We start from the raw sequence: 26256 nt of genomic DNA on the forward strand, positions 1-26256 counted from the left end.
GGAACTTCAATTCCCATCATTTCTGACTAACATGGACAAAATTGGAGGCTGCATTTCAACACCATTTGGATAGCAATATATTCCCAACTCTTGCTTTACATTCTGTCTTCTGCTTACTTATCACCAGTCCTCATTATCTGATAGTTTCACATTAAGCCAGGCATTGCTATATTATGGACTCAGTGTTGCTTGGTTGATAAGCTGGGAAGAAAGTTTTTACTTGGGATCCAAATTGGTTTCCCTCAGGTTTTTTTCTTCCCTACAGCAATCCATTTCTTATGGCAGGGATGTCAACTTATGGCAGTCTGGAGCTATTTGAAGCCATTTGCATTTATACAAAACTCTCCCAGTCCCCCAAAGACACAAAAAATCCTACAAATGCCCTCACATACAATTTGTATTTATTACAAATGCTCAACTAAGAACAACAGGATCAGAAGACGGAAGAATACAGGACTCCCTTAATCAGGTAGCAGCATATTAGCATTTAAGCATATTGGAATCTGTCAAACATTTGCCTCTCTTCTTATCCTTTCTCTTACACATTCACACCTATTGATAAAACCCAATACTTGGTCACTATTTCAAGTTTCATCCTTTGCAGTGAGCCCATGCTGGATGCTAGTGCAGCCCTCTGCTTGATCATGATTTGCTCCAAGACTGTGAGAGATCTGTGTAGAGCATTGTGGTATCAATGGGGTGACTCTCTCCATCACCAACCAAGAGAGTCACTCAGAGGCCAGCTGTGACCAGGCTGACTCAGTGAGATCCTGAGTGAGGAGGAGGAATGGCAGGTATAAGCCCACTCAACATTTTGTTCATGCATAAAGTAACAAACAAGGTCAAAATTATGGATTCATGAAAAAGTTTACATATACACCAAATTATGGATTCATGAAAAAGTTTACATATATACCAAAGTCTGATATCTATTGTAGATGTTCAAGATATAGACTACAGATAATGAGGACCATCTGTATGGGATTTTTTAAGAGTCCAGAGTTCTTACAAATAACTAATATCTATCTTAGAATCTTAGAATCACGGAAAAATCATTCCAATATTGATAATAATTCAAATGTTCTAGATGCTGCTAATGCATCTGGACCGAATTACAAAATCAAGAAATACTTTAATCAAATATATTGTTATTGCACAAGTTTAGGAAAACCCAATGCCTCTTCTAATTACTCATATAGTTTAAAAACTTGATTGACAATAAGCTGATCACAAGTATTTACCCATGACTTCTCCAAAAAAAAAAAAAATTACCTGAAATTTTCACATTGCGAATGTCCCACTTGGGTGTAAATTGGTTGTGCAAATAAGGATTGAAATTGTAGTTCCAACCAATAGCTTCCAAATATGCCTTGCAGCCTTTAATGTAGTAAATCAAATAGAATGGAGTACAGCCCTGTCATGATGTCAAAGCCATCACAAAATAACTTCCTAATTGGACCTGCAGCAGTTTTTGACTTGCTCATTGCTGCATACAGAAATTAAATATACGCCCAGTGATAAAGCTGAAATTCAGGAAAGTTAAAGTTCATATGAAAGCCATAATGTAGGCTTTGGCGTATTAAAGGCTTATCCTTTTCACAGAACATGTCTTAATATCTTATCTGCTTAAAACAATATTAAAATAGTATGTAATTATAATATTATACAGTCTATTTTGTATTACATGTATGCATTACGGCTGCCCGGTCCTTCTACTAGGACATAAGAGAATCTTAAATTTCTTTGTTTTACTTTTGGGCCAAGTACAGTCTACAGAAGCCCCTTAGAGAGATATATTCATGTGTAATACTTGCCACGTAAACAGTGGTGAACAGCTGCTACCCCTATTAAACCAGGCGGCATCACTGGTCCTCTAAGTACATAACATTTGCACTGATGAATACTTACATATCAAGCTTTTTCATGCAAAACTTCAGTATGATCCGCTCATATGAAAGTACTACCTGTAGGCATTCTCATGCGTATTTGGGCTCTACTCATAGATGGCTGACACAGTAAGATTTTACCAAGGGATGGGCTGCTCAGATCTGCTTATGTAGTGAATGTTACTCGAGAACAGGTTTCCTGAGTGGTAATACAGTCCCAAATGTTTGCTTATTCAGTGATGCTCTGTTAATCATTGTCTAAAAGTTGGATCCCATATATCAAGGGATAAACGGGTCACCCATCTCTTGTCTATATCAGTTCTTGTGTATTCATTTACAAGTATGTTCTACCTTGCTGCTGAGGGTAGCTGCAATTTTTTTTTTTAAAGGTACATGATACTATTTTTTTCAGAATAGGTATTTGTCAACCCTTCAAGGTAGGCCAGGTCAGGGAATAGACAACACAAGAACTATTAGAACTCAACTTTATTTTTATAGGGTATAACAACAGAATCTTGAAAGCCTGCCAGAGTACCCCTCTGCCCTTTCTTATACTATAAGAATCAAGGTGGGGTTATAGTGATTCCTTTCTCACTTCTTTCCCAGACTGAGTTATAATTATATAACAATTATATATTAATAAATAAAAATAATATAATAATATAGTGCCTGCATTCCTTCTTCAAGATTTTTTCTGTACTCCCCTATAGGCGTCATTACACATATTTTAGTTAAACATGCATTTTATTTTCAAATACACATCTCACGTCCATTTTAGAATGTGCTTGGGAATAAGAATTGTATTGTAAAATTTGACCGAAAGCATTAGTCTAGGAAACATGAATCAGATTAGCTTGTTTAAAAATGCACGTAGAACAAAATCCACAGATTTTGATGCATATCAAGAAGGAAACCAAAACTTCAAAATTGTGCGCATCAGTTCCAACAAACGTATCTCAGCAGAACCGGTACAAAGAATGGCTAGGTATTGCTATCTTAAATACAGGATTTGAGTCTTTTCTAGACTTCCCGTTTTATTTATACAATCTTTAATAAAAGGCACAAAGATTGATGTGATCGGAAGAGAGTGCTTTGGCTGCAACATCTGTCACCCCATTGATTGCCAGGGTAGATTCAGCTGACCTGGCTGGCTCGGTGGGTGTCTCTTCCTCCCTCACTGTGTCATGTGCATCGCTTCTGAAGCTGTGCACTTAGTGGAAGAGGACAACCATCCCAGACAGAGGGAGTGTATCAATCTTTGGTCAAGGGTGTGCGATAGCTGCACTCCCCTGCTAGGTCCTCCAAACGAGCTAGAAGGTCCATTTATAAAATTCCCCAAGTCTCGTCTGCTGTTACATGAAATGGCTCACACACACATTCCGGAACAATTCTCATTAAACAAAGCAAGATGCAGAATTCACTCAGCAGCATACAAACACAGACAATAGAAGAAAAATGATGACTTTCATTTCCAAAGACCTCAAAAACCACACAGTCAGATGGAGTATCAGCTACAACCAGCTAGAAAGATATTCTCCGTGTTCTTGATCCTGAACCAGCTTTCATTCACCTCCAATTCACCTCCCAAAAGGTATGTATATATTCTGCTTTTTAAGCATCACACATCCTTGTTCCACCAAGGATTGGACCAGGTTTCTAAAATGAGTTTGCAATTTCCCCCTAGCCCTAAGATGAAAAAGGAGAGGTAACCAGGAACCACAAAAGACACATGGGAGGAGTAAAAAATTAGAATCCATTTTTCCTCAAAAATAACAACATCCTCTAAGTATTCCCTGAAGTAAATACCCCAAAGTAAAGCTCAGCTAAAACACGAGATATGCACAATTTCCAAGTAACACGTTTCATTAAAAAAAAAAAAAACTTTTATCAGCTGTACACCTATAAAAGATGAATCACCAGAGAAGCCCTCAACACCAACCACTAGGCATATACAGCTAAAACATCATTGTGGAAGGAAGTGTTGGTATCAGTGAAACCACCAAGCATTTTTTCCGTTGATGATGGTATCATCATCATCATCGTCATCATCTTGTATGCCACCTGACTCCCAACAACATGAAGACTTATCTTATGGATACCCCAAAAGCTGTGATAGGATCCAAAGTCAATTAAAATTTTTAGGATTTAGTTAGATTGCCAAGTCAACCATTAGTGTTTTTTTGTTTGGAAGAGCACCTGTTAATACAAGTTTACTGATTGGACTGTGGAAACCCTGACAAGCTGTGAGTTAGATGGACCAGTGGATTTGGTACAAGGCACTTGGTATATTCTTAGAAATGTAAATTCAGCTCACTTGTATGCATTTAAAAACCTCACCAACGTACCCTTCCAAAGCAAAACAGTTTGTAATTTTGCAGCACAATCTGCCCATTACTGAACTCTTCCCATCAACATTCAATTGTGCCTAGAGAGTGCAACGTTTTCAGGAACAATCACATAAATGAACAGCACTTTTGACATGTACAGAGTGTTTCCTCTCAAGTATCAAAAGAATACAAACAAGCACTTTCTGAAGCCTCTTAAAAGTTTGGGATCAGCTGGGAGGGCAATCTGGATTTCAAAGCTAATTGCATGTATTCTGATTTATCATAGAAGATTCAACTCCTGGCATTTTGCATTTGCTCCAAAATGCTGGCATAGCTGGAAGTGTACGGAAAAAAAGATGCTGTAACAATCTCATTGTTTAGTGTTTGACAGCCTGACTAGCTAAACATCTGTTTGAAATATTAATAACTGTCAGATGGGAACAGCTCAGGGGCTCTATATGGTTTCATACCATCTGTTTGTAGAATAAACACACTTACATATAAACCCTTTAAAACATTTTGTCTGAGTCCTGTCTTCCTGTTTGCATATGTAGGTTGATGGGAGGTAGGGGAATATATCAGCTCTGAACGGGATGGGCAAACAGAGTTGAACATCTTATTGAGAAAGGCATCAAGGGCCCATTCAAGTTGTGCTGAAGGTATGGCTGCCTTCTTTGACTGTTTTTCTCAATGAACACCTGTAACATCCATAAACAAGCCAATGTACATGAACGGGAGAACACAAGCACAGCTCTGATACATATAATCAATGCCTGTGCCATTTATTTACGACTCCTCCTTTTCAACCACTGTGTTTATAAGAGAAGAGAGTTCGTGAAGAACCTGCAAAGGCGTCAACTGTTTACGTATGAGGGGCCTGTGAACTGAAAACATATTAGAAGGAAAGAAAATCATATTTATGTAACTGCAGTGGCATAAAAACTACCAGCAATTACTAATATTTTATTTTATTGTAAAAACCCACTAAATATTAGATTTCCCAAAAACAGAACAAAATCCTCTGGTTTCTATTACAGTCAAGCTTAAAAAAAGGGTACTACTTAATTTTTATTTGGAAGCAATACATATATTGCTTGCCCCAAGTGTTATTCCTCTGAAGGGATCTTAAGTATGCCTGTTTCCATCCTACTGATGCAGGACGTTTGCTTAACTCTGTCCTTACTTTGTTTTTGATTCTGTTTTGTTCCAGGTTGATAGTTAATGCTAAACCAGAGAGTATAGGTGCGTACTCTGACCAAGCATGCATGTAGCTGCTCAGAATTCTGCGGGTGTCCTTGAAGACCTTCAAAATGGTTACAAATTTGTAGTTTTCAAAGTGAGAGAAGGAGATGATCCAATGTGTAACTGAAGAGTAGTCATGTTAGCCATATTTAATTGTAACTAAATGCAAAGGAAATGATGGAACTGAAGTTTAGAATTTCTCCTATTCCCACACTACTAGTTGTAGTATGGCTCACAGCAGGCCAGGTGGGGTTCTTGGCCTGGAAATGTTGTGTATTCCCAACATCCAGCCTCAAATCAATTATAGGATGGAGAGACAGGGAAAACATTCTACCCATCCCTGGGGCTACCCAGTTTGGGCAAATGACTACTAGATGAGAACAAAGAGTTTTGTTGTGGTTCTGCTCTCTTTTTTCCTTTCCCTGATCTCTTTAATTAAATAAAGGCACTCCTCCCACCCCCAAGAAATTCAAATTGGGAGCAGTGAGATACAGAAAAATATAATATTCTGTTGCCAGCTAGTAGTGGTCTGGATTTTTTGCAACCCAGATCTGGTGGTCCCACCCATCTCTAACAAGTGAAGGAATGACTTGTACAGCATTCCAAATTCACAACAGTCTTTGCCACTCCTTAATGAATCTTGGTCAGGAAAAGTAACTTGTGCTCATTTGGTTGTGTTTCTTTCTCTCTTTATTCTTTGCCCACCTTTAGTCCTGTTTCTTTCAATTTGCAATTTCTGTGCCATCCACAACTATCAGCTGATAGAGGTTGACTTATGATTATGAATATAAGTGCCTTACATCAGGGTTCCTCAACCTCAGCAACTTTAAGACGGGTGGACTTCAACTTGCAGAATTCCCCAGCCAGCCATGCTGGCTGGGGAATTCTGGGAATTGAAGTTCACCCATCTTAAAGTTGCTGAGGTTGAGGGACCCTGTCTTACACTGTCATTCTCTGGTCTTTGCTTTCTCAGAATTTGGCTATCAGCTTATGTCCAAAGAAAGCTGGAGTTATCTATGCTTCTCCTTCCCATGCTTTAAGATCTGACCTGCAATAAGAGGCAGTTATCATCCTTTACTTGTCTACCAATTGATCTGACTAAACTTATTTAAGATACATGAATCCAGATTTAAAGAAACCATTCAAGTATGTATGTATTTGCAACTTTCTTTAGAATGTCCAAACTTACCATCAAGATTCATTTATATCTTTAATTACAAAAGCAGCATATTTTCTAACCCATTTCAGGATTACCGAACATTTAAAAGTTTCAGCCGCAGATAAATTGTAATGTACTGTTCTAAGCAACTGGGGAAACACATGTCTCCTGCTTACCCAGACTCTCAGAATTGTAGTTCCCACTGTAACATTTTCAAACAGGCTGACGTTGTAAAGGATTTGGCTGAAAATCGGTCGGTTGTCATTCTCATTGATGAGGTTAATCTTCACCCGTGCGAAACCAACATGGTCTGGTATGCTCTCATTTGCAAATAGCTAAGTAGAAAGAAATGAAAAATAATCAGGATGAAGCTTTCTCTCTCTTCCAGTGAGAAGCCCTTGTTTCCCTATAAATGTCTTTCATAGCAGGCCATGCGTGAAGCCTTGAACCAAAACATCACTGAACACACAGGATAGAGGAGAGTGTGCTCACTGAAACATCAGAGCTTTCCTATGTCGCTCTGCCCTTTTTTTGGATTTTCATATGGAATCTGACATAGTCCTGCCATACTCTTGCCAACAAAGGTTTACACTTCAGCCTTGCAAACAGTAGCATAATCTGAAACTAATAGAGGCGAATAGACCAAGCTAAATCCAAGTATGCAAGAGAATTCTTGGAAGCCTGGTATTCAGACAAGGCAGCAATTAACAGACACATAGAGATAAACAGCATCTACATACTATTCAAAAAGACAAAAGACCAGAAGATCACCCCACCAACAATTATCACCCAGATAAGCAAAGGTTACCACCAGGCACACAATCAAGCAGTAAACATAGGCTAATCAAGGAACTACCAGAAGAGCAAAACAACCCCCCCACCCCCACCAGCACTGGCAAGGCAGGCCCCAGTATATAAATAGGGAGCAAACCCCATCCCATTTTAGCACTGAAGATGTTACCTAGCTGGGTAATGAAACGTTTGCAAGAAAAGAACCAAGCTCAGAGAACCCCAAGGACTCTATAATCTGAAACTGTTGAACACAAGATCATTTGAAAATCCCACCAGCACAAACCATAGAAAAAAAATGAGATTGTCAGTCTATCAATCTGGAATATATTTCTACCATACTTGCTGTTTTCTGGTCCTCAGAAGAATTACCAAGGACATTTTTATAGTCCACAGAATCTGGTTGGTGTATCACCAGATACATTCAAACACAAGTCTGATGCATACAATGAATTCAGGCACCCCATCCTTGATTCTACTTCAAAGTATATTGCAAATCCTTACAATAAGAAAGATGGGTACATCTGAAACCTTAAGAGCAATATGTTAGCGATAACAGCAAATTTAGAATTGGGATAAGTGTGGAAATTGATACTCTGAATTTGGGCCTGGCTCACAAGAGGATTACGTGCTGTTGCTTAATAGCCCTATCTATCAACATTTTCCACCAGTTCCAAGCAAATATAGTACTAGCAGAGGAAGTTACAGAGAGCGGACATGTTTTGTAGGAGTCCGTTTAATTGTAGACGATGCTTTTGAGAGCATGAACTTCTGCTAGAATATATTGGATTAGCAGCATTCCAAGGCTTCTTGCATACATATATTCATCAAATATAAATTAGCAGCCTTCAAGCATTCGATGCATATATTCATAGCTGCCCTTAATCCTAAACAAACTCCCCTCTTGAGTTTTAACCTACCCATCAGGTGTATAAGTACAGGGCTAGCAGTATCATGATTCATAAAAAAACAATCAAAGCCCCCTTTATTATCACACCAGTCCCAAAGATTATGGCACATAGATTTATGATGAGCTTATCTTCTAACCTTTAACCCCAGTAATTTCTATTTCTGTTTTATGCTTTACAGTTCTTCAGAAAGTCCAGATTTTATTTACGCTTCGTTGCTGCTGCATAAAGACTAATAGCAACAGAGGCTGCTGGCATGATGTTTACAGAGCGGTTCTGACTTTCTACAAATTTACAGCTCACTGAAACGCTGGGATGAAGCTCAAGCAGGCAGCTGGGAAGAGCTCCACTGCCTGAGAGATGCATTTAAACTGAAGTTTTATAGGACATAAAACTTTCATAGCTGCAAACCATAAAAAAAGGGGGGAGTTCTATTTAAGCTGCTGCAGCTGGGGCCCTAAATTTTGGAAGGCACCAGGCTCACAGCAAATCTCTCTTCATTTCCTTCTTTCTTTTTTGGCTAAAGATGAACCCTATGAGACAGACAGCAATGAATGAAGTAGCAATGAATGCTAATCAATACATGCCAATATTTTTATCCTTCACTTTTGCCACGTTCAGTCTATTAACGTTTTGTCTTTCTACCCATCGATGACAATCCACTTTGCTGCTATCCAATAACAAGGCAATTACATGAAATGTAGAAAATTCTGGAATTCATACAGATTTTCTTTTTCATGCTCCCAAAGGTGCAGAGTTAATGCATGCTTAGCTTTGCCATAGCTCTGCACCTCTGCAGCTGCTTTTTATCATCATCATCATCATCATCATCATCATCATCATCATCATCATCTAAGAGATCCTAAAGACTCTGTTCACTGATAGTGGTTCAGTGACCTATAGCGAACAGCAAAACTAATGTCTTACTCAACAGTTCTCAGAAAAGGTCACAAATTCTCATGCCCCTTATGCTGGGGGGGGGCGGCTATCGCTCAGATGTGTAATATGACATCAGCATTTAATGGTCCTTGACCCCAAGCAAATATTAAATGCTGCCTCTATTTTATTTATAGGATTTATGGGGCCGCCCACCTCACACAGGTGACTCTGGGCGGCATACTAGGATTAAAGCACCCAAAAAATGACACCTAAAGGTTGCCAACCCTTGATACAGGGGGATTACTGTGGCAAATTTATCAAGCCATAACAAAAGGAGATAAGGTGAAATGGGGCCATTCCATGAGACCTGCGGAAAGACCAGCCCCATCCGATTCTAATTCTCCTTGAACTGTATCCAGTTTGTCATTTTACAACAGCTATCCAGACTCAGTCTTTTAGTTCTTTCTTCCCCATCCTTTTTTCTTCTTCCGTCACTGGAACATTTTACTTTTTAAGCTTGTGAACACTTCCTAGCTGGTCTAGGAAACTTTTGATTGGAGGGCAGGATAAAAATGGTTTCAGATAAGTAAAGCATAATAAGTAGTTATTACAAAAATAACCATTTGAAAGTATTATATCCAAGAGAAATGTACATCTAACAAACATGTGAACCAATTGGAGCAATCATGTCCAACAAACAAGTCTAGGAATATTTTTTTGTTACAAGTAGTCCTTGGTTTATGAGGGCAATTGGGACTGGAATTGCCATCACTAAGCGATGTGGTCATAAAGTGTGATGTTGCTTAGCAGGGTCGGTTACTGTCATTAAGTGAATCATCACAGGTTGCTAAGCAAGGATGTCATGTGGTTGCCATTTATGAATTCCTGCTGGCTTCCCCATTGACTTTGCTTGTGGGAAGCTGGCAAAGAAGGTTGTAAATGGTGATCACGTGACTGTGGGTTGCTGAGATGGCCAGAACTCCAAGGACTGGTCATGAGTACCACTCATTCAGTGCCTTTATAAGTTGAATGGTCACTGAACAAACATTGAAGTGAGGACCACCTGTATGTGAAAATTGTTTATTTAAAGGAGGGGTTTTTTTGCGTGGTATTATAGCCACTGAAGACTCTTATAGCACTATGGTATTCTTATATTTGGAAGATCAAAAAAGAAGAAGCAGAAACACCATTAAAACATTAAAATCAGATCGATGCTTCTTTGTTTTCACTTAAAAGTTAAAGGGTCATTTCCATCTCTCCCCCTCCACCCCAGTAATTTATAAATTCCAGCCTTCAAGTTTTGGTTTTAAGATTCAAGTCTGAAAGTTTGTCATGATTTTTTATTGCGTCGAAGCAGTTCTGTTCTCTTTTACTGCTCAGCTAATTACGGCACAGCCCCTCCACCAAGACCTTTAAAAGTTTACACATCGAACCAAAAAACTCCAATTGTGACTTGTTAAAATAATATGACTAACCTTCATGTCTACATTGCTAGAGTTAGCCTGCTACATGAAAACAAGAATCTAGAATGCATTATCTCAAATTCAACATAGAGAAGATTTATATTTTTAAAAGAAGGGCTCATACAAGTCATTCCAGTAATGAACATAAAACGTGGAAGGTATTCCAGCCAAGTCTGATAAGTATTCTGGGATTTATTCAGCAAAAGGACTAATATACACACAAACTTTGTACAGCTGTGCTCCATTAAGCATCTGCCTATTCTGGCATATGACCTAATTCCACCGCTGCTTGGCCTACGGCACGGGGACTATAAAAATTTATGAAAACACGCCAAATGCTTTTTAACAATTTCATACAAATATGTACACCTGGACGTTGGATGCATCATCCCCATCCAGCCATTTGTTTTTTTAATGGTGCAGAATAGAGAAGGGATCACCTGCTGTCTTACTTCTCCCCTCTATTCTGCTACTTCTATGTTAAAGCTGGGAATGACCAGCGGCCACTCCCTGTGGGACCGTGCATGAGAATTACCTGCCGTGTTGTTTTCAGTGGCTCTGGAAAGAAAGTTCTGCACTTTTTAACATATAGCCGGAGATACAGAGAAAATATAAATTCTTGCCTGTTGTTCAAGTCTCTCCCTGATGTTGCTTGCTTTTTGTCCAGTTAACTTTCTTTTTTAACCTTTGCGGGTGTTTATTAAGTAAACATAAAGCTATATCTTTTTTGTTTGGCTGAACTGAATGGCGTGTGTGCTCACTCTGATCTGGATGCAGAGATTAACTGGGCGTACGCTGGGCGCAAACTCAACTGGAAATTACCCGCCGTAATTTGCCAACGTTGGAAAAGAATAAAACAAGCTAGCTACATCTGAAACAGATGTTGGTGGTTGGTCTGGGGAGTGAGAGACTCTTTAAACAAACAACTTAGAAATGGTTTTCAAGCAAAGAAGACAGACATTTCATCTAAAGTATGTTTACAGCAGTCTTTATGGATAGGCAATTCTATGCACGTTTTATTTAAACAAATGTCTTCCATTATTACATTGTAATAACTGAGCCACTGTTCCACTCTTGACTGCAATGTTCACCTGCAATATAATGTCATAACTAGTGTGTTTTACAGGGTTGTGGGAAAAACGGCTAAAAACATGAATCTGAAAGTTTCTGAGCTCTTAATGGTGTTAATGGTGACCGTACTGGTGGCTATGAAGTTGAATATCTGATCACATTAATCATCCTACCATCATGAAGAATTATAAACAATTTTGTTGCAAATTCTACTCCAAAAGGTTAGCCATAACATGTGTACACCCATATATATCAACCCTCCCATAACACAGCTGGGCAACACTCAATCATATTCAGTCCCTCCTCCCTACCACCTCCCCATATTGTCCATGCAACATTTGAAGAACGCTTACAGAAAATACATAGCGAGGGATTGTCTCAAAGTCCAGGGGTACTGCAACTCTAATCCGAATGTCTGCTTTTCCTTGGATTGAAGTTGGGGAGATGATAAAATGGTTGGAGTTGTTTCCCACCAGGTAAACTTCAAAAACACTGTTGAGTCCCTGTAAAAAACAGTAAAGATAAAAACATTAAAGCCAACGAATTTGGTTGAATTGTTTGCGTGAGTGAGTTGGCCTAAACACCTTAAAGGATCTATTTAATTCAATAGAAAAAAAAAGAAGAAAACAAAATAAGGAGGGAATGACAGTATGGGAAGACGCTAAATAGTCAAAATGGATGTATGTGTGTGGGGGGTGTAGGTTTAGGTAAACCTACAAACTTGGAATATAGTCAGATCAGGTTCCCACTGCAAATTATCTAATGATGGTAATCAACTCCAGCAGCCACTGTTTCAATATGATCCATCTTGCTTAACTGCACCATGAAGAATCAGTGTAGAAGTGCAGATAATACTATTGAAGAATACTGCTAAATATTTATTGCTGCTAAAAATTTATTGCTGAAATCACATGGTATAGGTATAAAAACGGCTTGATAAAAAAGCACCTCATAATAATATCTTTTAATAGTGATTTCTTAGTAGATTTAGAATGCATTAATTCTGCTGCTGATCTAAAGTTATGTCATTTCCTACCAAAATACTGTTCTATTGTTAGAAAATTAATTAAGCTAGCCTACTGTAACATTAATAATGAATATTTACCAATATTTATTGACCACCCTTTCCAAAACAAGTTCCTGTTGCTGATTTAGTGGCTGCTCAGCTTTTTCAGCAAAGCACCACCATGGCTTGATGAAATCTTCTCATTTGAATCAGCTGGTCATAGTGGACCTGCTATTGTCTATATTATGCCAGACTTGTTATAATAAACACATCAGACATGTTTTACATATACTTTTTGGTCAGTTCGGCTAGTGTACAGATTGCATTCCTTCCTGGAATGGGGGAATATTAGTTTGGGTTTTTATTTCAATCAGTGTTGAATTCAATCAATAGCTAGAATACTGGTAGGGAAAAAAATAACCTGGAAGAGATTGGGTAGGATAAAATTGTAAGAATACTGAGGCAGTGATTCTCTCACCTTAATTCATAGATACTTTCTTTTTTATCTTCTTTTTTATGTATTTCACCAGGCACAATGGGTGTCTAGCAAAATTTCCCAATTTTTTTATTTCCTTCTGGGATCCGGGGTTTGGCAGTGGGGGGCACAGTTTTGCATTGGTTTTCCTTCTTTCTCGGTGGCCCATTCCAATCAATGTTGGAGGGGGGAGAGTTCCAGGCCTCACTGCTCCTTTTTAATATCTATGTGAAACTGCCGGGGGAGGTCATTCTCCAGCACAGGGTATGGTGTCATCAATATGCAGTATACATCTCCACCGTTGGCTGAGCTGTGCCATTCAAGTGGTAACCCAGTACCTGGAGGCTGGGAGGGTCCAGATGGGGAAGAAACGGCTCTTACTCAGCCCTAGCAAGATGGAATGGCCTTGGGTTTTTGGCCCCCTGGGATCCAGAGAAGGTGTCAACCAGACAGAGCTGGTGAGCAGTTTGGGGGTCCTCCTGGACTCATGGCTCCTGCTCAAGAAGCAAGTAGCAGCTGTAGCTGGGGGGAGGGGTTTGTGCAGATTCCTGGAGTGGAAAACCTTGCTCATGGTCCCTCATGACCTAATCACTTCCCAGCTGGACTATTGCAGTGCTGTCTACATAGCCTGCCCTTGATGACCATATAAGTTTCCTCAATTAATAAACATCACATTTTCTTTCCTTTCCATGAGGTATGGAGAATGACCCCATAATTGTAATGTGTTCTATACAGTGCAAGGAACGTATGGAATAAAGGATCAAGACAACTGTCATGATGTTACTATGCTTGACCTTGGTAGTTAGCAGATATGAGTTGTTAAAAGAGAAAGGTCAGCTGAGAAGGTCAAGGATGCAATTATGGGGAAGGATGTGAAAGGAAGTTCTGAGTAAAGGTGATAAGAAAGAAAGCCATGTCCAAAGTCTGCATAAGTAATGTATTAACTTATGATTGGTTGTTTTTGTTCACTGTACTTCATATAGGCAATGTATTTTCTTCTTTCTTTGTTCTCCCTCTACAAATACCATTCTCTTTGTGTTAAGAAAATAAACTTTGCTGTACCCATTTTGGTCTGGTTCTTTGACTTTCTGGGTCAGACAGACCCAACTGACAAATCCAGGCTAGAAGCAAGGGGAATCTGATTGGTCCAAATTTGTCCTTAACAAAAGTCCTGTTTTCAAATACTGTTTGGAAATTAATGTTGATACAGAATGAACAAAGGTAGTTGTTGATAGCAAGTGTTATCTCTAATCCTAGTTTTGGGGCACAGGAGACCCTTATTGTACCAACTACACTATGTGTCTATTTTAGGGACAAAAACCGCTGATTATAATTTCAAGGCTCAGGCTGAAGACTGCAATGACTGAAACACTCCACTTCCCTATTTATTTATATAAAATATTAATCTGTCTATCTACTAAGGTCATCTAGCAAGGTCTTCTATCATTCATTGCTCTGCAGTGAGATGCTGAGGATGATTCCTCAGGTTGTAAAGCATTTTTCCCCATGAGGGACACATGCGGATTGTGTACCATTAAGAATTTTGTCCTAATGCCAAGCATATCAATAATAGATAATCAGCTTCTGAAATCTAAAGTTAGCATTTACCTCCCTTTATATGAAACCATCCATCAGCATAAATTGAGGCAAGGAAAAGCACAATAATTCATTTTCCTTGACATACTGGCATCTCAGTGTTTACTATATTTACCCAGAAGGCCCACTGATTCCAAGATGATAGGCTTTTTTCATTGAGTATTATTTTGGCAATCGCTGTATAGTGGAATTTACAACCACTGCAATGGTTCGAGGGAATTCATTGTGCGTTAGTCACTAGTGAAACCCATTTAGTCTAAGAGCTGGATCCTCACAATCATCTGTGGTTTCTGAGTTTACATAATTAGATTCCAGGAACAGGCCTTAAATGGACCTGGGCCCTACAGAATCCCCAATAGGTAAGGTTGCATTAATAATTTGGTCTATTCAAATCATTAGATCAGGCATCTCACTTAAGGCAGATGCCCTTTTGGATCTGAATTTGGATCTGAAGCCATGAAGCAGCTGCTTCATGCTTCTATTTCAAAGCCCTCCCAAGTCTTCTGGGCATGCAAGATAGCTAGTGAACAAAGAGGACGGACATTGAAAACAAGAGAACAGCTAAAACAATGATTACTTGTACATTTGCTGGTATCCTCTAACTCAGTGTTTCTCAACCTTGGCAACTTTAAGATATGTGGACCAACTCCTAGAATTCCTCAGCCAGCATAGCTGGCTGGGGAATTCTGGGAGTTGAAGTCCATGTATTTTAAAGTTGCCAAGGTTGAGAAACACTGCTCTAACTGAAGTGTTCTAGCTAGTAAGCACCGTGCCCTGACAAAGAAATTCCCAAAATGCACTGGGTTTTTCACACCATAAAAAGTTTTGCTGGCCTTTGAGATATCCTCTCCCCTTATTTTTTCAGATACAGACTGAAGCAAAGCTATACGGAATGATTTCCACCAAGATAGCTGGCAAAGTGAAATCATCAGGAAAGTCTTGAAACAGCCAAACCAACCTTTGCAGCTGTTTTCCACTTTCAAGGACTGTAGCCATTTATCAAATGATTTGCACCAACTGAGTTCAAACTCTACACAGGTATTTATTTGCAGGGTTATCTAGCTTCAGGAAAGGCACTTCATGTAAGTAGCTTCTCCAACCTGATGCCTTACAGAAACACTGTAGGAGAACTTCTGTCATTACTAGCTGGCATGCCATGTCGAGAAACTGGGATAATGGGAGTAGTAGTCCAAATTAGATTAAATCTGGGCTTCTCTTAAGGGAACCCAGATTTAAAAATGCCCAGTTAATTTATTGTGCCTGGAGAGAATACATTCCTACTTTTAGGAATTCCCCCCAAGTCTGCGCAATCTATTTTTCTCTTCATAGAATTATAAATTGGAATATTCCTGGAGAGGATCTAGTCTGGCTCACAATTTATGGCAGAATCTGCAATGCCTAATCCTGCTGTACTATTCCTGCAAGGAGAGATGGCTTGCTTAAATGCTTCCTCCAAAGGAAAATACACCCACCCTCAGAGCAATGGGTTTCCCTCCTAAACATTTATTCCAGTCTGGATTCCCCCCACCCCCGCCAATTTTTAGCAAAATCTGCTCCCTGCGTTTTTCACCTATCGATTAGAGGCTTGCCTTCTAACACTTTCTGCTACTTCTTTTGCTGGATAGCGTTTCAGATATTTGAAAACAACTGTGTCATCTGATCTCTCAGTGGCAGATACAGAACTCTTCCAGCTGTTTCTCTTAGGGTTACCATCCCTACCGCTGTTGTAGATGTTCCAAGTTGTTCATTTCCAAGTGCAGCTTAAATAAAGCATCATAATTGCAAGGAAGAAATGGATGCCCTACTATGAAATTTGAGGTTAGACAGATTAGTGGCAGGATCTTTAATCCTCCTGAGATATTAATTCTAAATAATTATTGTGAAGTTTAAAGTTTTAAAAAGAACTACTTTTTGGGCTAGTACAGGCCTTGTGCCAATTGCTAAATACTGATTAGCCCAAACTGTAGAGCTTTTGGGAATTAGTTGAGCAAAATACAGTTGTGTCGCCCAAATATTGACACTTTGCAATCTCCACACCAAACATTGTATTCCTTGCCACAGCCCAACCCAGCTGAGCACATTACAATAAAGTTGAAAAAACTGCTGGAGCTGAATTTCCAATTTTCCCCCAAATGGAGTCAGTCTTGTTGGAAGGAGGGACCAATTAAATGCACGAAAGGGCACTAATAGCAAAAGCTGGCTGAGCGTGACAGCTGAGAAACGGGTGACATGGCTAGAGAATCCCCCTTTCCATTTCTATCTCCCTCCTTCTCCCTACCAAATCCAACAATAAAGAATGCGGCAGAAAAAAGCTAAAATAATATTGATATTCATATAGTACCAGAGGCAAAGATAATATCTCACAAACGGATAAAGATGACTAAGTTCTTGATCCAAGGCTCTGGCAATGTAGGGAAGGCAAAACCAAGAAATATTGCACTGAATATATTGAGAAGTAGACTACTGTAGGAAATGATGAAGAACCACTGTTCTTTAGGTAGGATGTGTGGTAATGAAAAAAATACACTGAGGAATGAGAAGCAGAAAGGCATCCTGCCAGACTCAACTAAATCCAAACCTGAAAGTTCAGCTGTCAAAAATTAAGAGCACCAAGACAGAAGCTTGTCACCCCCACTTTAAAAAAAAAAAAAAAAGAATGGGAAGAATGCCCTGCCTCAGAAATCCCCAAATATGTATTTTAGGCTCAGTTATAATTTCTCTTTCCTCAGTGGCTCTGGAACAATAGAATCATTGTTCTTGAATGCAGAAAAATTAATCATTCCTATGGTGGAATTACATTAGACTATATTCTCTCATTGATAATAAAATAGTCTTTTGGAGGACATGTAATTCAAGCCACAGCATCTGTTTACATCTGGAAAGATTTCTAGGATGCTGTTCTAAGTATTGTGTGAAATACAATTGAAAGCAAGCTTGTGTTCTTGCACAGTATAAGCCCTAAACACTCCCAGTCTCCCCTTTCTGGGGAAGGTTGTAGAAAAGGTGGTTGGGTGACAGCTAGAGAGGATCATGGAGGAAGCGGATTATCTGGACCCATTTCAGTCTGGCTTCAGGGACAGCATTGGTCACACTTGCCTTGATGGGGGTGACTCATCCATCCGAGTGCTCCTTGAACTCTCAGCAGCTTTTGATACTGTCGACCACAGTATCGATTTGGACTGGTCACGAAGTTAGGAGTGGGAGGCACTGTGCTCCAGTAGTTAACCTCCTTCCTCAGTGGTCGGTTCCAATCGGTGTTGACAGGAGGGAACGATCATGTCCATGGCCCCTCAAGTGTGGGGAGCCTCAGGGCTCAATGCTCTCCCCTCTCCTGTTCAACATCTATGTGAAACCATTGGGTGAGGTCATCTGCCACTTTGAGGTGCAGTATCATCAGTATGCTGATGATACCCAGCTCTACATCTCAACCCTGAGTGGCACAAGTGAATCTATCAATGTCTTGGCCCAGTGTCTGGAGGCTGTTCGGGTCTGGATGGAGCAGAACAGACTTTGGGTCAGTCCTAACAAGACTGACTGGCTGTGGCTGTTTGGACCTTCTAGGTCAGGGAAGTTACCATCCTTGTCTTGGATGGGGGTACACTTCCTCAGTCAAGACTGGTGCACAACTTGGGGTCCTTCTGGACTCGCAGCGACTGCTCGAAGAACAGGTGGCAGCTGTGGCCAGGAGGGCCTTTGTAGGGGTACATCTTGTGCACCAGTTGCTCCCTTTCCCTCTGCATGAGAGAAAAAGAGTTTTGTTGTTTAGTCGTTAAGTCGTGTCCGACTCTTCGTGACCCCATGAACCATATTGCGCCAGGCCTTCCTGTCCTTCACTGTCTCCCTGAGTTTGCTTAGTTTCATGCTCATTGCTTCAGTGATGCTATCTAACCATCTCATCCTCTGCCGTCCTCTTCTCCTTTTGCCTTCAATCTTTCCCAGCATCAGGGTCTTCTCCAAAGAGATCTCTCTTCGCATTAGGTGACCAAAATATCTGAGCTTGAGCTTCATTATCGATCCTTCCAATGAGCAATCAGGGTTGATTTCCTTTAAGATTGACTGGTTTGACCTCCTAGCAGTCCAGGGGACTCTCAAGAGTCTTCTCCAGCACCACAGTTCAAAGGCATCAATTCTTCGGCGCTCGGCCTTTTTTATGGTCCAGCTCTCACAGCCATACATTACTACTGGAAAAACCATAGCTTTGACTATGCGGATCTTTGTCGGCAAGGTGATGTCTCTGCTTTTTAATAAAAAGAGTTTTAGCTAGATTAAAAACTGAATAATAATAACAACAGTGTGTTGTGTAGCATCTTTTTGACTATGAAATTTATTATGGCATAAACTTTTAAGGATGATAGCTACTATACGTCATCAGATGTCGAACACAAATCTCTACACCCTTGGTTGGATGGGGAAAAGGGGGAATTTTAATTATGAGAACAGGGAGAAATTGTAAAATTCTGAAACACTGAAGGAATGTACTGAAATAAGTTTGGAAAATATATCTAAATATTCCTTTCCCCTTGCTAAAGAGTATATTACCTGAATAAAGAAAATATTCACTTCTTAGAAGTCAAAGTTTTGAGTGATTATGATAGTGTTGTGTTGGGTGACGTTTCGTAGGAACTCCTAATATATGTTATTAGTGCACACTTTGTGTGCCTTGATAGGATTTCTGGTACAAAGCTGGTACAAAACATGGCTTATGTTTTGGGGCACCACATTCCAGAGTTTGTACTTAATGAATCTCAGAGTGAGTACCTTATTAGGTTTGTATCATTTTGCCTTTTCTGTTCATGTGATACAGGCTTTCTGTATGTAGCCTTTAGAATGGGCCTATCTTCAGAAAGCCACAGAAATATCTTCATTTTTCTTCAGTACATTTGTCTAGAATGTATCTATAGAATCCCGTTCTATCAGTCCTGTGGAAACAGAATCCTTTCATCATGATAAGCCGCTGTGGATTTCCTGGGTCTTCAGGAAGAGCGATTTTGTTGGGAAGACAGAATAATGTTGAACATCAAAAGAAGCCCCCAGCATGTGTAGAAAAGAGCTGGGCTATTTAATTCCTTTCCAGCTGGGAAAACAGATCAGCTTGTTGATATTTGCCATCCCTAATTGCTAGCTCCTTTGGTGGCTCAGCTTCCCCATGTGAAATCTCAAGAACTGCCCGTTGGGAGAAATAGTTTTTTTTCTTTCTTTCTTATTTATTTCATGATTTTTTGTTGTTTCTGCCTGCATGCTGCTTTTTTTTGCTTCTAGTTTACTGAAGCCTTTGAACCCCCTGTAGATGGCTGAGAGCGAATATAAATATTAAAATTGTTATCAGCTGCCCACCAGAAGGGACTGGCTTAGCCTAGATCACAACTATCTCCACAATGCATACTGGCTCTGCAGGAAAAGATGGGGAAATTCTGGAAGATTTTCTATACATACTTATATATGTACATTTCCACTACACTGTTCCCTTACGCGGTGAGCAATCTTATGCAAAGTGCAGAAAAAGAGGAATAAATACTGAGCCAAAGAAATTGATGGCACAAGATAAGAAAAAGAGCAGGAGACATAGCTAAAACTAGTTTACACCAACATGATTCACTATACTATTTCATATCCTTCTAAATCTGCAAACCATCCCACTTCCATCATAGCCATATACCGCTTCATATTTTGCTTTTTGTATTTCAAACTTCTCATCTTTCCTTTTTGATGTTCTACCTCCAACTGCTCCTCAATCCATTTACTTGTAGTTCAAATATTTTGCTTGCAATTCAATCCTCATTCATACAGACCACTTCAATAGACTTCTTTCATACCAGTCATTTCTTTTTATATTCAATCCACATTTATTCATCACCCATTCATTCTTGACCCCGTCTCTCCTTGTTTTAACAAGCATGATATTTAAGTATCCCATTTCTACTGCATTCAACTTACCTTTATGTTTTTCCTGACATACCCAACTCCCTAAAACCAAATGGGCAGAAGCTCACTCATATACAATACAAAACCATTGCAGCTTCTTTTAACAAACATTGATTCCTTCATGGGTGTCTGCAAAATATGGTCTAAAAGTCAAGATATTGGCCATAATAAACAGGCAGAGTTTTGATCTCACCACTGCAGCCACTGTCTTGACTTTTTTGACCACACCCTGTGGACACCCCTACATTCTTTGCAAGAGATCACCTATTATCCACCACTCTGATATCAACATTTTCATATCTTAAAATGTCTCCAATTTCCTATCATTAATAATCATTCTAGAAAAGTACACAAATTCATCTACTTGCTCTAGTTTTTGCCAGTTGTGTATAACTTACAATCATGTATTTCATTTTCTCTGTCAAATGCAACTCTTTTGGTCTTTGATACATTAATTTTCACATTCACAGTCCTCATTGCAACATACAATCTGTGCTGTATTTACTGGAAATCTTATGAGCCCTCAGCCAAACAGTACAGCATCATTTGCATGTGAAAATGCATACAGATTTACATCATAACCAACACTCCTTTAATTTTTTGTACATTTATCCATAAAGTCATTTAACAACCAAGCAGACATAACATACCCCTGCTCAGTGTTGAACCATTCGCTATACATTCTGTTTATTCTCACTCATCTGTTTACTTCTACCATATACTGCTCTTTCTACATTTAGCAACTAACTCCATATCCAAACAGAACTTTCCATAATTCAAGCCTATTTACTTCATCAAACCTTTCCTCTAAATCAATATGTAATAAATATTCTCTCTCACATTCATACATTCATCTGGTCTGTGCACTCCCTAATTAGCAGAAAGCCTCACTGCCCTTCCTAAATTTTGTTCACTGTCACTTCTTGTATCTTTCAATCAGAGAAGCACGCTTAACAAATAAACGCTCTTGTAATTTTTACATCCACTCTTGCTACTTTCCCTTTGGGAAAGGGGAACAGTAACAACGTTCTTCCAATTGTCAGGCACAGAATCAACTCTCGCAACACATCCATATTTTAACATTTTTCCAGTTATACCATCTACACCTGCATCCTTACAATTTTTCAACATTCTCATAGCATTTATGACTTCCCATTAATCATTGTTTTCTTAGACACAAACATTTATAGCATTTGTCTCAGTCCCAGCATTCTCCCACTGAAATCATTTAATCACTTTTATTGTTATTTTCATTCACTCCACTGGAGGCTCCTTGCTTATGCCTTTCCACCCATTTCCAGAATACTTTATTTTCATCAAAATAACCCTTTCATTCTGGTTCCTTTTGCTGCTTTCTTTCTTTTTCTCCCCATCACTCTTTTTCAAAGATTCACTTGTGACACTACTGTGAGAGGAGTTCACTGGGTGCAAAAAGAGGCGGTACAGCCCGCATATGCTTTTAATGTACAACTGGAATGGGCCCGTGCTCTTCTGCTGTCTATAAGGGTCCACCACATCACATTGTAAGGGCAATTTTCCTGGCTGAAACTCAAATGTCACTAACGGTAGAGAAATGAATGATTGCTTGTAAAGTCCAGGCGCTCTATCTCGTCTTTTTTTTCCTCCTACTTCCTCCCTATCGAAGGTGGACAGTGAACAAGTAAAATCAGACAAAAACGAAACTTTCCATTAAAACCAACAAAAACAAAGCAAGTCAAGGTCTAATACAATCTCCATAGTCACCCAGCCATCCAGAGCTCCCATCATTAATATCCTGATCCCAATACCTGGGGGAAGAGCCAAGTCTTCATGGTCTTCTGTAAGGCCAATAGAGTTGAGACTGTCCAGATCTTGGTGTGGGGGCAGGGGGAGTGCTCCAAAGGGGAGGCACCATGACAGAGAAAGCAGAGTCCTTAGACCAATAAAAGCAAATATGTATTGAGAGTCCTCAGAACGCACCAGGTGTCACTGTTTCACTGAGGGTACTGGTGCATTCCAGATCTGGTGAAGCAGGCAGAAATCACTGGGGATAAGCTGTCCCACAAGTAATCTGGTCTTATGTCATGTGTCAGAATCCTCGCAATCAATCAACCATCCTGCTGGTTTAGTTTGCTTGCTTTGTTTCTGTCATTACAGTAAAAGAGGGGGGGGGGTATATTGTCGAAGGCTTTCATGGCCGGCATACGATGGGTGGTGTGGGTCTTCCGGGCTGTGTGGCCATGTTCTGGAAGTTTTGTTTCCTAACGTTTCGCCAGCACCCTGGGCACAGAGAGAACTGCTCCTGTCTGTGCTCCTGCACTCTGAAGATGCCGGTCACAGGTGCTGGCGAAAAGTTAGGAAACAGAACTTCCAGAACACGGCCACACAGCCCGGAAGACCCACACCAGCCAGTGGGGGGGAGGTTGGAAGGTGGACCGTTAGATGCAGACAGACTGTTATCTGGTTCTCAGGAATTCCCAAGGCCGTACCAGCATGAGACCAGGAGAGGACCATTGACATGCGCAAGAGAGACTCAGAGATAGAAGGGGGGAGGTGAAATGGGAATGGGGTAAAATCAAGTTTTGGTGCTTGCGGGACCCAGTTCCAGCAATGCTTTACAGCGGTATATGACTTCTCAATAAATGAACTTTTCTTTGAGCCTGCATCAGTTTCAAGGGGAGTTCCTTTTGTTGGGAACTGAGTACCACAAATGTAGAGCTTTAAAGGTGACAACCAGCATCTTGAATTGCACCCAAAAACCTACTGGAAGCTAAAAGACTGGAAACCATTTTATGGACTTTTCACTAGAAGAAAAAAAAAAGGGAAATGATGATTTATGGGTTTAATGATTGAGACGATGAGAATTAAATAAGGGTCTGAAAGGATTTCTGGAATAGTTAAGAGCAAGGTGAGATGATGGGTTTGTTAATAACTGTTGAAGAGAAGGTCGGAAGTCATTATATTTCTTAACTTTTCTTTCTTTCTTTCTTTCTTTCTTTCTTTCTTTCTTTCTTTCTTTCTTTCTTTCTTTCTTTCTTCCTTCCTTCCTTCCTTCCTTCCTTCCTTCCTTCCTTCCTTCCTTCCTTCCTTCCTTCCTTCCTTCTACCTTTTTCTTTCTTCCTTTTTCTTTTCTATCTTTTTCTTTAGAATTGACTTTCATTCTATGTAATTTTTTTAAATAAATGTAAATAAATAAATAAAAAAAGATGCCTACCAGGAGCCAGCGGAACCCACGTAGCAGCAATGTGACATGGGCATACCATGATGTGCCCAAAACCACACCTGCTGCTGCATTCAGGATGAGCTGTAGTTTCTGAATGCTCTTCAAGGACAGTCCCATGTAGAGTGCATTGCAATAGGCCAATTAAGAAGTGACTAAGGTATGAGTAAGAGAGACAGTTTGGCTTAGTGATTAAGGCATTGGGCTAGAAACCGGAAGACCGTGAGTTCTAGTCCCACCTAGGCACAAAGCCAGCTGGGTGAACTTGGGCCAGTCCCTCTCTCTTTCAGCCCTAGGAAGGAGGCAAGGGCGATCATGAGTAGTGCCTCCTGATCTAGGAATGGGTACAACTGGTCCATAAGATGTCCAGACTATGCTGCCATCTGCTCCTTGAGCAGGAGCTGTGGAAACCAGGGGAACCTCGAGATTGCTGTAGAGAGTAAGGAATTGACAGAAATATGCAAGAACTGTTACCTAAGCAAAGAGAGCTGAAACATTAAGTCCCAGGTAACAAAATAATATTCAGAAGTAGCAAATGCCTCCCTGATTCACTGGGGTATAAGAAGGAGGGGAAGTAAAGCACAATGGAACTGTTACTATACTTTATCTCAATAAAAGTATTGTTCTAGTCTTCCTGTGGAATTGATTTTCTTGTTGGGCCTACCTAATAGGGCTGACAACTACCCACCAACTCTGTCCAGGGGAGTGTAATCCCATTCAGAGTTAATGAAAATGGCTAGATCCAGGGGCCCTAAACTCACAACCACTCAGTCTTGAGCTGAAGTTGTTAACATCTGAGCTGTAGATTTTAAATAGGAGTGTGGAGAGAGTCGAGCCCTGTGGCACCCAGTAAAACAGGGACCTGGGGCCAGACCTCTCCCTGACACCATCACTGACTGGAACTGCCCTTGGAGGAAAGAGAACCACTGAAAAATAGTGCCTCCCACTCCCAACCCCGTCAACCAACCTGGAAGATACTGTGATTGACAGTACTGAAAGCCACCGAGATATCAAAGGGGCTGGGATGGATACATTACTGCCAACCTGGCCTCTCTGGAAGTAACTGACAGGCATGATCAATGCTGTCTCAGTGCTATATCCCAGCCTGAAACCCAACTGCCACAGGTCCAGATAATCAATTTCTTCCAGGGCCCTCTGTAATTGTATGCTTATCCAAATAGGCAAGGTTGGAGACTGGACAAAATTTGAAAAAATGTGGCTGAATGTTGAATCCATATCTGTAAGAAGCTACATTCTACAATGGAGTGAAATGTTAAAAATAATTCTCCAAGAGGAGAGGGCATAAGGAATCTGGTTTTCCCCCAAAACAGTGGACATTGGGAAGAGAATTGCCTGCCCAAGCAGGCTGCAGAAGGACCAGGGGTGAGCCTTTTCAATTATATGCATTAAGTTGGGAATAAGCTGGTCAATTTCAGGAATTTACCCTAAATCAACTGGTGGACTAATTGACCAACCAATTAAAAAAAAAAAAATGGGAGTAGCTTTGGAAGCCAGAGTTCCAGCCTTCCTCCCATGGATAGTCTGGAAGGAATTTCTTTTTTCCCAGGGCAAACACTACTTTCATGTTGGGACACCTCTAACTGAGGTTGTCTATGAGACAGAGATTCTGCTGTGAGGACGTGTCCTCAGTGAGGGGCAACTTCACATTGCAGTAAGCAAGCTATGTAGATGAACTCTTAATTCCATATAAATATAGGCCTGCCTGCCTGCCTGCCTTCCTATTAATTTGTGATCATTACCATTTACTCTTCTGACCTTCCAAGTCACAATCAGTGTACCATGGTCACAATCTAGGCTTTCAACATTATGCTTTTCAGAAAGCTAGAAAAGATTAAGCTATGTTTCCTGCTCCAATCATGTCTATGCCCCATGCAGCATCCTCTGTTAACAGTAAGCACAGTAATGATCCATTCTGACAAGTATCACAAGAATGACCAAAGCTTATAAAATTCTATGAAAGCCAGGACTTCTAGAAATTGCCTTACAAGCCAACATGCTGTTGTCTGCATCTCACTAACTAGTTCTATTCAGCATAATGACACACTCTCAGAATATGAAGATTTTTTAATATTCTTTCAAATGGCAAACCCCCTCACTCATCTGCTTCTATCTAGGATATTTTTCCAAGGCATGCTAAACAAGGAATAAGACAAAATAAAAAGAAAAACTCTGTATAAAATATGAAAAGAAAAAAAAAACCCACTAAAGGACAGGATGGTGCAAAATCTCCCTGCTTTATTTCTGTTGAAATGTCCATGTTCCCCACAGTCATAGGTCAGTTCAATTATTCCACAATTTCTTAAAGCAAATTCA

At 40.0% G+C, this 26256-nt stretch overlaps 1 protein-coding gene across 1 annotated transcript in view; it reads right to left on the reverse strand.

The window, feature by feature from the left end:
- Positions 1–26256, reverse strand: part of CDH23 (cadherin related 23) — a 469716-nt gene that overhangs the window by 219659 nt on the left and 223801 nt on the right. The window contains exons 12-13 of the mRNA XM_088144253.1: positions 12078–12227; positions 6791–6949 (exon numbers count right to left, since the gene is read on the reverse strand). Coding sequence (XP_088000379.1) covers positions 6791–6949; positions 12078–12227 — 309 coding nt within the window. The remainder of the gene's footprint in view (positions 1–6790; positions 6950–12077; positions 12228–26256) is intronic.

Source organism: Python bivittatus, unplaced genomic scaffold, assembly GCF_059951505.1.
Source record: "Python bivittatus isolate LINGU-HERP-01145 unplaced genomic scaffold, Pbiv_v1 ctg000400_np1212, whole genome shotgun sequence".
Lineage (NCBI taxonomy): Eukaryota > Metazoa > Chordata > Lepidosauria > Squamata > Pythonidae > Python > Python bivittatus.